Here is a 14,317-nt window from a genome sequence, read left to right on the forward strand (position 1 = left end):
GGAGATGCAGTTGAAGCTCTGGAAGGACTGTTTAGGGCCTTGAATGGGAGTGAGGGAGGTGGTGTGTGGGTTGGTTCTGTATCTTTTACGGTTACAGGGAAGTTACCGGGAGGGTTGGAGTTGTTGGTGGGGAATGTGGCGCGAACTAAGGAATGGCAAAGGGAATGGTCCTTGCGGAAGGCAGAGAGGGGTGGGGAGTGGAAGATGTTCTGGGTGGGGGGTGTCTGATTGGAGTTGGCGGAAATGTTTGAGGATGATACGTTGGATGCGGAGGCTCATGGGATAGAAAGTGTGGAAAAGGGGGACCCTATCTTTATTATGTTTGGAGGGGAAGGTGGTGGTCAAGAGCTGTGGAACGGGGAATGGAGGAGGCACGGTGTACGGCTGTCTGGATGGCAGAGGGGAAAAAAGAGCGTTGTTTGAAAAAGGCGGACATCCGGGATGCGTGGGAGTGAAACGTCTCCTCATCAGAGCAGATGCGACGGAGACGGAGGAATTGGGAAGATCTCTGAGATGACCTGATTGATTATCTCTTTGTTGTTTGTGGGATTGCACTGTGCACAAACTGATTGCCAAGTTTCTTGGCTTTACAAAAATAACTACACCTCAAAAGTGTTGTATTGCTTCTGAAGCATATTTGGGGGAAGGGGGTGAAGTTAGGCAATAGAGGGTTATGAAAGGTGATATATAAATGTAAGGCAGGGGAAGGACAGCTCCAGATCTACATGAAACATAGACTTCTGGCACTGGAATAAGATCTATTGAGACAGTGCCTAAATTAGCATTGGTTTTAGAGAGTGTAGAGTGCAGTTACCATGGTCACCTGGACTTTGGAGTCTGTAGATTGAAGTGATATGGCTGGGATTGTAAAATCACTCAATTAGTTTCTGCTTAGTTGTTGTCAGCAGCGGTTTCCCACGTGGTTTTAGCCCCTTCTCTTTCTCAGTGTTTTAATGCAAACTCCTGTTTGCTCTTATCTCAATACATCTTTCCAGTAGAATCAGGGCCTCTATTATTCATTGACCAAGTTCCACAGAATATCGCTGTGGATTCAACTGCCTCCACACTGCATTGTACCAGTTTAACTGTGCACTAAACATAAAAGGCACTATGATTACAGGTAACAATAAAACACAATATTCACAGTATATGCAATTAAAGGATGTAGCAAGGTTATAGTTCGTAAATCAATGTACTGCACCTACATGTGTATGACTGCGTCATGGCTATCAATCTAGAGAATTGGACTAATACCGTATAATCATAAGAAATAACACCTGGAGTAGGCCATTTGGCCCCTCGAGCCTGCCCTTTTATCCAATAGGATCCTCCAGAGACATGAGTTCAAAACCAACTGCAGCAGCTGGGTGATCTTTGATTCAATTAATTAATTCAATAAAATGCTGGTCTCATTAACAACAATCCTGACATTCGGAAAAATGCCCCATCTGGTTCACCAAAGGAAATCTGCCATCCTTAGCTGGTCTGACCTACATATGTGACTTCAGGCTCACAGCAATAGGTGGTCAGGACAAGGGAACCTTGGGATGGGCAATAAATGCCAGCCTTCCCAACAATGGTCAGACCACAAGAACAAATGGCAGGAGAAAAAGGAAGTCACTGGCCCTGTTGGCACATTGAGAGATGATGAAATGGGATTTAGGGAATGGAGGGGTCCAACACTTCATAGAGTCATAGAGTCATACAGCATGGAAACAGACCCTTCAGTCCAACCAGTCCATGCCATACATAATCCCAAACTAAACTAGTCTCACCTGCCTGCGTTTGGCCCATATCCCTCCAAACCTTTCCTATTCATGTACTTATTCAAATGTCATCCAAATGTTGTAACTGTAGCTGCATCCACTTCCTCTGGCAGTTCATTGCACACATGAACCACTGTCTTTATAATTTTTAAATCATGAATTTTGTAAATCTTTTTCCTATCACCTTAAAAATATGCCCCTTAGTTTTGATCTCCCCCACCCTAAGGCAAAGACCCTTGTCATTCACTTTATCAATGCACCTCATGATTTTATAAACATCAATAAGGTCTCCCCTCAACCTCCTCCGCTCTAGCGAGAAAAATCCCAATCTTTCCAGTCTATCTTTATATCTCAAACCCTCCACTCCTGGCAACATCCAGGTAAATCTTTTCTGAACCCTTTCCAGTTTAATAATATGCTTCCTATAACAAGGTGACCAGAACTACACACAGTGCTCCAGAAGAAGCCTCATCAACGTCCTGCACAACCTCAACATGATGTTCCAACTCCTATACTCAAAGGTCTGAGCAATGAAGGCAAGTGTGCTAAATGCCCTCTTAAACACCCTGTCTACATGTGATGCAACTTGCAAAGAATTATGTACCTGAACCCCCAGGTCTCTCTGTTCTTCAACACTACCCAATGCCCCACCAGTTATTGCATAAGTCCTGCTCTTGTTTGTATTACCAAAGGCCTCAAACCCTGCTGACACAGTATGAGGTAAAGTCTCCTGGATCTGTCTGAAATTCCTTGGACAGACACTTTGAGCCGGAGTGGAGATTATGTACAATTGGAAGGTGCTGTGTAGAATTCTTGGGGCTAAAGTTATCGTGTAGAAACCTTGTAGATTCTCTACAAAGGGGGTTAGAGAGGAATTTTCCAAGCGTTTTGCCCCACAGATTAGCCTGGATTTTTTTTCAATCTTAACCCTCTGCCACTGTGCACACTCCCATCCTTTTTTCACACCGATCACGACAGCCAATGAAGACAAGTGTTTGGAGTGTGGTAATCAATTTGGGCACAGAAAGACACAAATACAGGGGAGGCAATGGCCTAGTGGTACTATACACCGAGGTAATGCTCTGGGACCCAAGTTCGAATCCTGTCATGGCAGATGGAGGAATTTGAATTCAAAAAAAGAAATCTGGAATTAAGAGTCTAACAGTCGCCAAGATTCCAAGGCCGCTTGTCGGAAAAACCCATCTGGTTCACTAATGTCCTTTAGGGAAGGAAACTGCCATCCTTACCTGATCTGGCTTACATGTGACTCCAGACCCACAGCAACATGGTTGACTCTTAACTGCCCTCTGGACAATTAGGGATGGGCAATAAATGCTGCCTAGCCAGCGACACCCATATCCCATGAATGAATTTTAAAAAAAGCAACACAATGTTGACCAAGGAAAACCAGTGCCCAAAGTCATAAGAAAGCGGCAATCACTCTATTTCTGGCAGTGGGATCTTGCTGTGCACAGAGTAACTGCTGTGTTTTCCTGCAGCATTTAATTGCTCTTGAAAAGCAAGCAGAAACATGATACATAATCACAATTGCAAGCAAAAGAAGGCACAGGCAAGGATTACAAAGCCATTCCAAAGTCATTCTAAAGTTGCCTTCCAGGCAAGTCTGATCACATTGGGACCATAGGAAAGGCTTCATACACACGCAGTGATAACTGTGTTTGAATAATGCGTGTGAACGAACATCTTCCTCCTATTTAACACAGCCACTGATGCAAGTAACAGCCCTGAACATTTGAGCTAGTTTATGGAGGGTGTGTTTCTGGCCTTCATTTCAAAGGCAATGGAATATAAAAGTAGGGAGCAGAAACAGAAATTGTTGGAAAAGCTCAGCAGGTCTGGCAGCATCTGTGGAGAGAAATCAGAGTTAGCGTTTTGGGTCAAGTGACCTTTGTTCAGAGCTGATGGTATCCACGAAAAGGTGGTATATATTACTGAAGACAGGGTGTGGAGACTGTAAAGGAGTAGGCAATAGATGGGGAGGGGGATAGAGAGGGGGAGAGAGACAGAGAGAGAGAGAAGACAAAAGACAGAAGACAGAAGACAGACAGCTAGACAGTCAAAGGAATGGATAATGGTAAGCCAGGAAGAAAGAAAAGCTGCTATTGGAGACCATAAGTAGATGAAAATGGGTTGACTGAAAGTGGCCTAAGTAATGCCTGGAGTGTGAGGTTGGGTAAAGGACATGGAAGAAGGTGTTCATGCCCAAGAATGGTTGAACTCAACATTGACTCCTGAAGGCTGCAGAGTTCCCAAGATGCACTGCAGAATTCACCAAAGATCTTCACCTTCCAACTCACAACCACTTCCATTTAGGAGGATGAGGGCAGCAGATACACTGGAACACCAACCCCTGCATGAACCCCTAAAGCCACTCATCATCCTGACTTAGAAATACTCACTGTCACTGGGTCAAACTCTTGGAATTCCCTCCCTAAGGGCATTATGGGTCTATCTACAGCACATGAACTGCAGCAGTTCAAGAAGGCAGCTCACCACCATCTTCCCAAGGGCAATAGGGATGGGCAGTAAATGCTGGCACAGCCAGCAACACCCACGCTCTATGAATGAATAAAACAAATCCAGAATCTTCTGATTTAATTTCAGATTTCTAGCATCCACAATATTTTGCTTTTTGCGAAGGTCAAAAGCAGGACCAGGGAAGATATTGATCAGAAGACAGCTCTGGTGAACACTAAAGACCCAGTAGGATTGCAGGAAGAAAAGTAGAAAGCCTTTTCTACTTATTTTTCCATCAACCTGTTCAGAGATGTTATTACACAACTCTGGAGTGGATGGGACTTGAACCAAGGCCTCCCAGTCCAGGGGTAGGGACACTACTGCAAGACCAAAAGTGGGCCCAAAACCTCTCCTAAAAGCATCCCACTCGATGAGCAACAAAATTGTGATAATCTGCTTAATCCCATTACATTCAGTGAGGGAATTCCTTAAATTTTATTTCACGATCAGGCTGCACCTACTAGTGACAGAATAACAGCAGTACAAGTCCATACAAATATATTAAAAATGGCAAATCCCCAAAAACCCTCAATTAAAAGCAGAAAATCCTTAAAATTCACATCAGATACCTACATCATTTGGCACCTGCAAAGTATAAAAGATAAATTAGGTTAGATGAGAACATTGAAGGCATGGTTCGTAAGCTTGCAAATAATACCAGGTTGGTGGTATATTGGACAATGAAGATGGTTATCAAAAGATCTTGATCAATTGGGTCAATGGGCTGAAGAGTAACATATGGAATTTAATTTGGATAAATGAAAAGTATTGCATTTTGGCAAGAGAAACAAGGACAAAACCTATACTATTAAAAGTAGGGCCTCAGGTAGTGTTTTAGAACAGAGAGATCAAGGGGTTCAGGTACATAATTCTTTGATGTTTGCGTCACATGTAGGTAGGGTGGTTCAGAAGGCATTTAGCATGCTTGCCTTCATTGTTCAGTCCTTTGAGTGTAGGAGTTGGGACATTATGTTGAGATGGTACAGGACATTGTGAGGCCTCTTCTGGAGTACCATGTCCAGCTTTGGTCGCCCTGTTATAGGAAGGATATTATTGAGCTGGAGAGCGTTCAGAAGAGATTTGCCAGGCTGTTGCCAGGAATGGAAGGTTTGAGTCATAAGGAGAGGCTGGATAGGCTGGGACTTTTTTTACAGGAGTGTAGGAAATTGAGGGGCGACCTTATAGTCATTTATAAAATAATGAGTGGTATAGGCTAGTTAAATAGTAGGCGTCTTTTCCCTAGGGTGGCGGATTTCAAGACTGCGGTGTATTTTTAAGGTGAGAGGAGAAAAATTTTAAAATGGCATGCGGGTAATTTTTTTACAGAGAGTGGTTGTGTGTGGAATGAACTTCCAGAGGAAGTGGTGGATGCAAGTTCAGTTACAAAGTTTAAAAGATGTTTAGATAAGTACATGAATAAGAAATGTTTGGAGGGATATGGGCCAAGCACAGGCATGTGGAATAGTTTAATTTGGGTTTATGGTCGGCATGGACTGGTTGGACTGATGGGTCTGTTTCCCTGCTGTATGACTCTATGAATATAATCTTACCTGCTACATCATACCTCTATAAGTTCAAACCTAAAAAAAAAGTAGCCTGATATTTCTGGTGCAGCACTAAGGGAGTGTTGGCCCAGCAGTGATGCTTACACCCTGTGAATTAGTAATAAATAAGACCCACAGCAATGTTGAGGACTCTGAAGTGCTCTCTTGGTGATTTGAGATGTGCAGTAAATCACAGCCAGTGATATGTACATCCTGTGAACAAATAAATACAAATAACTCCAGAAGAGGCTGGTGTGGAACATGAGCACCAGCATTGACAGGATGGGCTGAATGGCTCCTGCACTGTAACATTTATGGACTTCTGTCCCCCAGTGTGTGCTTGCTCACTCTTCCATTCCTCAGTTCAAAGGCAGTAAGACACAAATAAACCCTATGAACTGATGACACAAAGGTAGGTTGGAAAGTGTGAAGATATCAGTTTATAAACTCACACAGTCCCATTTACTGATCTTCCTAAGAAACTTTCTGATTAGGCTGGGAAAATACCCAAATAACTTTAACTATCCTTAAACTAATCTTCTCTGGTCAAACTCTTCATGAGAATGTATCAACGACTCAATTGTAGATTATGGACCAGAATCTAGAAATTACAATGTTTAAATGGTCTGACCGAAAGCAGACCCCTGGCAAAATGTTTCATTTCTTTCCCCACTTTTCATTGTAAGAAAGGGACGTCTATTCCAGTGTTTAGGTTCTCCCATCTTCAAGCATTCACACTATCATCACCCTGTTGGCTTCTTTCCAATACGGAATAAGTTCAGGCTGGGATGTCTGTGCTCAGCCGGGTAACAGGCTATGATAGGGTTAGACAATGAGAGCACATTGCCTGGGTTTACAGATTGCTAGGAATGCGAGAGCTAATCCTTACAAATGAGGCCATTCTCGGATGCACATGGCACTCCTGTGGGCACTGATCATGAAGTAAAATCTAGGATTATGTGGAGACATTTCTAGCAGGAAACAGTTCCAGGATTAGCAACAGTGAAGATAGCAGTGAACAAAAGGTGGGCATTGACAAATAATAGGGGCCAAGACTTTAAGGTTAGTATGTTCAATTACACCTTTTCAGGAACTTCAAATTTAATAAAATCCAATATATAAAGTTACATGCAAACATTGTATGGAGACTTTTTACTTTTAAAGTTTAGCTTTAGCTAAAAGAGTGACTTCTCTGCTTGACTTGAACAGGTGGAACAAGCATTCACGCAGTTGTTTCAACTTATTAAATTTTAAGAAATGTTTCCCAATCAAAAAGATCTAAATGCCATTTTAAAATACACTAACAGCCCTGAGCTATACCCATTCCTTTGGGACAGAGGTCTGGATTCAGTCCCACCTCTTCTGGACATGTTTCATCACATGTTAAGTAAAGGCAAAATACTGCAGATGCCAGAAATCTGAAGCAAACTTAGCAGGTCTGGTAGTATGTGCGGAGAGAGAAACAGAGTTAACATTTTGAGCCCAGAATTACTCTTCTTCAGAACTGAAATCTTTTCAGGGAGAACTCAAAATATTAACTCTGTTTCGCTCTCCACAGATAGAGCCATAGAGTCATACAATTATACAGCACAGAAACAGATCCTTCAGTTCCGCTCATCTATGATAACCACATATCTTAAATTAATCTAGTCCCATTTGCTAACATTTGACCCAAAGCCCTCTAAACCCTTCCTATTCTTGTACCCATCCAGATGCCTTTTAAATGTAGAAATTGTGCCAGTCTCCACAATTTCTTCCAGCAGCTCGTTCCATATATGCACCACCCTCTGCATGGAGAAGTTGCCCCTCAGGTCATTTTTGTATCTTTCCTCTCTCACCTTAAACCTATGCCGTCTAGTTTTGGACTCTCCAACCTGGGGGAAAAGGCCATAGCTATTCACTCCATTCATGCCCTTCATGATTTTATAAACCTCTATAAGGTCACCCCTCAGTCTCTGATGCTCCAGGGAAAGTAGCCCCAGCCTATTGAGCCTCTCCCTATAGCTCAAACCCTCCAATCCCAGCAACATCTTTGTAAATCTTTTCTGCACATTTTCAAGTTTAATAGCATCTTTCCTATAGCAGGGAGACAGAATTGAACACAATATGCCAAAAGTGGACTAACCAATGTCCTGTCCAGCTGCAACATGATCTCCCAACTCAATACTCTGAGCAATAAAGGCAAGTTTACCAAAGGCCCTCTTCACTTCTCTGTCTACCTGTGACTTCACTTTCAAGGAACTATGAACCTGCACTCCAAAGTCTCTTTGTTCAGCAACACTCCTCAGGGACCTTTCCATTAAGCGTAAAGGTCCTGCCTTGATTTGTTTTACCAAAATGCAACCCCCTCACATTTATCTAAATTAAGTTCCATCTCCCACTCTTCAGCCAATTGGCCCATCTGATCAAGGTCCCATTGTACTCTGAAATAACTTTCTTCACTGTCCACTACATTTTGGTGTCGTCTGAAAAGTTGCTAATCATTCTATGTTCACATCCAAATCATTTATACAAATGACAAAAACAGTTGACCCAGCACTGATCCTATGGCACACTGCTGGTCACAGGTCTCTAGTCCGAAAAACAACTCTCCACCGCCACCCACTGTCTCCTACCTTCAAATCAACTTTGTATCCAAATGGCTAGATCTCCCTGGGTTCCATGTGATCTAACCTTACTAACCGGTCTACAATGTGGAACCTTGTCGGGCATCTTGCTGAAGTCCATATAGACGACATCCATCACTCTGCCTCATCAATCTTCTTTGTCACTTCTTCAAAAAACTCAATCAAGTCAGTGAGATACGATTTCCCACATACAAAGCCATGTTGACTATACCTAATCAGTCCTTGCCTTTCCAAATACATGTAAATCTTGTCCATTAGGACTCACTCCAACATCTCACCCACCACTGACAGCAGGGTCACTGGTTTATAGTTCCCTGGCTTTTCCTTGCAGCATTTCTTAAATAAAGGCACCACTTTAGCCACCCTCCTGTCACCCATAGCTATCAATGATACAAATATCTCAGTAAGGGGGTCAGCAATCATTTCCCTAGCTCCCTGCAAAGTTCTGGGAAACACCTGTTCAGGTTGTAGGTGAACATCCAGCACCTCCTCCTCTGTACTATGGACACCATTCAAGGCATCACCATTTATTTCCCCAAGTTCTCTAACTTCCATATTCTTCTCCACAGTAAACACTGATGCAAAATATTCGTTTATCATCTCACCCATGTCCTGCGGTTCCAGACATAGACTGCCTGGATAATCTTTAAGGGGCCCTATTCTCTCCCTAGCTTACTCTTTTCCCTTAATGAATTTGTAGAATTTCTATATCTTCTCCTTAACCCTATTTGCTAAAGCTAACTCATGTCCGCTTTTTGCCTTCCTGAAATTCCTCTTAAGTACACTCCTACCACCTTTATATTCCTCTATAGATTCATTCGATCCCAGCAGTCCATACCTGCCATATGCCTCCTTCTTTTTCTAGACCAAAGCCTCAATTTTTCTAGTCATCCAGCATTCTCTACACCTACCAGCCTTGTCCTTCACACCAATAGGAACTTACTGCCTCTGGACTCTCATTATCGGATGCTGCCAGACCTACTGAGTTTCTCCAGCACCCTCCATTTTCTTATGATAACATGTCTGAACAGGTTGATCAAAAACATCACCAAACCTGAGTTAAGGAATTGTTCATTGCCTCTACCTCCGAGGTTTGAAAAGTCCCACCTACCCTGAAGGTATAACAACTTGTTGCAGCAGGTTGATTTTTAAAAAAATTATTCTTAAAAAAATGCCCTTATGAACTAAGGAGCACATATTCTAAGAAAAGACATTTGCTAGCTAACCTCATGTGAATGAAGCCAAAGTCAGCAACATTTGTCTTAAATGCAATTTTTCCACTTTTTTTCAACTTGATCAGAAAATTTTGAAATTTCACACTGGATTTCTGGAAGGCAATTCCAAGGCTTCAGAGTCTCCTACAAGACAAAATATTGCTTTTGCAATTGTATTGCTTCATAAAAGCTCAATCATAGAATGCCTACTGTGTGGAAGCTGGCTGTTCAGCCCATCGAGTCTACACTTACCCTCTGAAGAGCATCGCACCCAGATTCACCCTATAACCCTGCATTTCCCAAGGCTAATCCACCTAGTATGCACATTCCCTGGACACTATGGGCAACTTAGCATGGCCAACCCACCTAACCTGCACACCTTTTGGCTGTCCACTACACCACATATTTTGGAAACCAACACAGACAGCGAGAAAGTGCAAACTCCACACAGACAGTCACCCAAGGTTGGAATGGAACCTGGGTGCCTGCCGCTAGCAGCTGTGCTAACCAAACATCCACCATGCTGTCCCTCCAATACACTGTCTTCCAACCAAAGATGCTGGTGTCACATAGTTCTTAGCAGCTCAGTGAGTCAACAATGAAATTTGTACTGTCTGCAAAAAAGACGGAGCTCTCTGTAGACGCACAGATGTAGTGGTAATTTCATTAGTATTCTGGAGCCCCAGGCCAATGCTCCAGGGACGTGGGGTCAAATGCCCCACTCTGGAAACCATGCAATTTGATTGCTGTTAACAAATCTGGAATGTAAAATACAACTAATGTCAATATTTGTAAAAGCCCATCTGGTTCACTCATGCCCTTTAGAAAAAGAAAGTTATCAGGTCTGGGCTACATGTGACTCCAGACTTACAGTGATGCAGTTGACTCATCACTGTCCCCTGAAAGGACTCCCTAGCAGACCATTAGTTTGAAGGCAATGAAGGATGAACGATGGCTCCTGGCCTTGACATTTGGATTAAAAGAAGAAAAGGTAAGACTAGTAGCAAGTTTATGCATTCTACATTAAGAGGCGCATGCTAAAAGGTTAAAGTCTTTACATTCGCCAAGCACACACACACATAGATGTGTAGTTGTCCACCCCAAGGTTACCCCATGGGTCTAACTCAAGCCTAATGGCTTTGCTGCCTTGCCTATAGCTGGCCAGTGTTTGAAGTGATTTTCATCACAATGCCTCTAATTTATATTCTTACTAAGAATGTCAGCTTTGCTTTCAGTGTTGCATTTCTGATTTAGCAGCCTGTTTGTTATTGGAGTGAGTTTTTAAAACTGAACAGCAATTATGGGGGTTGTAAAATGATTCTCAGATGCAAAGCTTACAAAGTACAAAACAGCAACGCAACTTTGTAGATATGTGGTTGGTTCCAATAAATTTAGCTCCTCAGGACGTTCTGTTGAAGGATCAGTGCTGAGCTCCTACTTTGATCCTGTTAGTCTGATCTGGACAGACTCTCAGTAATAATGTTACTTCTCCAACTGAAAACAATATAATTCATCAAGGCCAGATATCCCTGGCTCCCCAGCTGATCCTTGTGTAGAAGAATTTAGCCCTTTCTAAGACATTTGAGGTAGTTAAAAGGACATTGGGACTTTTTTTTATTTTGAATAGTAATGGTGTACAGGGATATGGGGACAAGGCGGGAGATTGGCATTCATTAACAGAGCTTTTCTTAATTAGATTTCCAGATGGTGCTTCTCCTGTGTCTTTGTTGGAAAGGTTTATTTTTGTCCTTTGTTAATAATGTCAGTTCTGCTGTTGGCTGTGCTATCATTACTGAAAAGTATATAAAGAGCTTGAAACTGTGTCTTCAAAGAAGTTTCCTGTGATACCACTGCCACTGGGTCCAAATCCTGGAAATCCCTCCCCAACGACATTGTGGGTCTACCTACAGCACATGGGACTGCAGCGGTTCAAGAAGACAGCTCACCACCACCTTCTCAAGGGCAAATAGGGACGGGAAATAAATGCTGGGCCCACCCAGTGACATCCACATCCCATGATTGAATATAAAAAGGTTGAAGCTGTCTTCTTGTCAGTGCAAAATAAAGACTGCTTGACATTTAAACGAAAGGACCCCATATTGGGTGTTGGTTTAAAACACTCCAAAACTTTAGCACTCTCCAGATTCCGAGCCATCCTTGTTAACTTTGTTCCCTTCAATCTCCTCTGAGCTCTTTCTCTCAATCTAGGGGCTGTTATAATTCTTGAATCCTCTGCTCCTTACCTTGGATGATCTTGTTTTTGTCAGTAAGACAAAAAATATGTCAGGAGGGATTCCCCAGCTTTCACTGACTTGCACACTTTCCTATCAACATCCTCTTGCATGAGAAAGATAACAACATGGAACAAGACTGCCCTTATCAAACATTCCTCCCAGAGTTTTCAACCTCCACACCAGACTTTGCTGGAACAAATTATTTGGCATTGACAAAGAAACATGGAAACTAGAGCAAAAGTAGGCCATTCAGCCCTTCAAGCCTGCTCTGACACTCAATTTAATCATAAATGGCTGACCATTCAACCCAGTGCCCTGTTCCTGCTTTCCCTCCATACCCTTTGATTCCATTAACCCTAAGAACTATATCTAATTCCTTCTTGAAAACAAAGAAATGGAAGAAGCCATTGCCACAATCAATAGCCCCAGACAACATCTATTCACCTTTGTCACAGAATCACCAAATTGTTACAGTGCAAATGGAGGCCATTTGGCCCATCATGCCTGGATTGGCTCTGTTAATGAGTGCCAATCTCCCACCTTGTCCTCATATCCCTGTACACCATTACTATTCAAAATAAAAAAAAGTCCCAATGTCCTTTTAAATACCTCAAATGTCTTAGAAAGGGCTAAATTCTTCTACACAAGCATCAGCTGGGGAGCCAGGGATATCTGGCCTTGATGAATTATATTGTTTTCAGTTGGAGAAGTAACATTATTACTGAGAGTCTGTCCAGATCAGACTAACAGGATCAAAGTTGGAGCTCAGCACTGATCTGGCTGCTGTCTGAGGCAGAGAATTCCACAGATTCATCAATCTCTGGATCAAGAAATTTCTCCATATCTCAGTCCTAAATGGCCTACCCTGTATCCTTAGATTACTATCCCTGGCTTTGGACTCCCTGGTCATCGGGAACATCCATCCTGTGTTTACTCTGACCAGCCATAGAGTTATAGAGACATACAGCGTAGAAACAGGCCCTTCAGTCCAACTCATCATACCAACCAGATATCCCAAATTAATCTAGTCCCATTTGCCAGCATTTGGTCCACATGCCTCTAAAACCTTTCTATTCATGCACGCATCCAGATGTCTTTTAAATGTTGCAATTGTACCAGCCTCCACCACTTCCTCTTGCAGCTCATTCCACACACACACCTCCTTCTGCATAAAAAAGTTGTCCCTTTGGTCCCTTTTAAATCTTTCCCCTCTCACCTTAAACCTATTCCCCTACCCTCGGAAAAAGACCTTGACTTTTCACTATATCCATGTCCCTCATGATTTTATAAACTTTTATAAGGTCACCCTACAGCCTCTGTTGCTCCAGGGATAATAGCCGTAGCCTTTTCACTGTTACCCTGCAGTATAAACCCTCCAAAGCCGGCAACATCCTTGTAAATCTTTCCTGAACTCTTTCAAGTTTCACAACATCTTTTCTGTAGCAGGGAGACCAGAATTGAATGCAGTATTCCAAAAGTGGCCTAACCAATATCCTCCTGTTAGAATTTCATAAGTTTCTATGAGATACCCCCTCATTCTTCTTAAGTCCAATGAATATAGTCCTAACTGATCCAGTCTCTCATCATACATCTGTCCTGCCATCCCTGGAATTAGTTCTGGTAAACTTATTAAGCTTTTAGTCACAACATATATTTTTTGAATGGAGGACAAATGACCAAAAGTTGATGGGTTAGTGTAAAACCTGAGCAATGTGATTCAATCCTGTATGGTCTGTTTCCAGCCTTGAGTGATACCTAGGAGTTTCGAACCTGATAGGTGGCAAGAAAATTTCAAAGGAGGATTTCAAAAGGAGATATGCATTCCAAACTGGATTGCAGTCTCCTGTGAGTTATCTCAAACTGTGAACGTGATGGGAGAAAAGAGAGCAATCTGGGTGACAGACATGTTTGTGCTTTTCCCTTTCAAGAATACACGAGAACTGGGGTTAAAAGACAGTTCAGACACTGGACTTGCATATTAGTGGGATGGCATGTGCTGTGAGGGTCACAGCTGAAAAACCCTAGTCATCCCTGCGCTTCAGGTAAAATAAATAAAATCTTTCTCTCTTTGTTGGAAAACAGAAAGCAAACAAAACCATAGTCAAAAGGAACAGGACAAAGACTTTTCAACTAGACTGTAGAGCCAAGCATCTCAAAACCATATGCTCACCTGGGGATTGGTTATCACACTAGTCACAATGAATTTGTACTCAACCCTTCCCAAAACACAAATTCACTTTTATTAACCAAATGTCCAGTCTTTTGTTTGGTCCATCCATGCTCACCACTCTTTAATAAGGTTTCTTGCAGGAAGCTTTATGTTATCTGATCACCTTATCTGTAACCTTGACAACAAGGTGCAGGGCTGGATGAACACAGCAGGCCAAGCAGCAT

The 14,317-nt window shown here is 42.4% G+C and overlaps 1 protein-coding gene across 1 annotated transcript in view; it reads left to right on the plus strand.

The window, feature by feature from the left end:
- Positions 1-362: 362 nt before the first annotated feature.
- The window catches only part of LOC109923519 (nuclear receptor-binding protein-like), a 71,784-nt gene continuing 57,829 nt past the window's right edge, over positions 363-14,317 (plus strand). The window contains exon 1 of the mRNA XM_048601381.1: positions 363-445. Coding sequence (XP_048457338.1) covers positions 363-445 — 83 coding nt within the window. The remainder of the gene's footprint in view (positions 446-14,317) is intronic.

The sequence above is a fragment of the Rhincodon typus genome, chromosome 9, assembly GCF_021869965.1.
Source record: "Rhincodon typus isolate 14 chromosome 9, sRhiTyp1.1, whole genome shotgun sequence".
NCBI classification, from domain to species: domain Eukaryota; kingdom Metazoa; phylum Chordata; class Chondrichthyes; order Orectolobiformes; family Rhincodontidae; genus Rhincodon; species Rhincodon typus.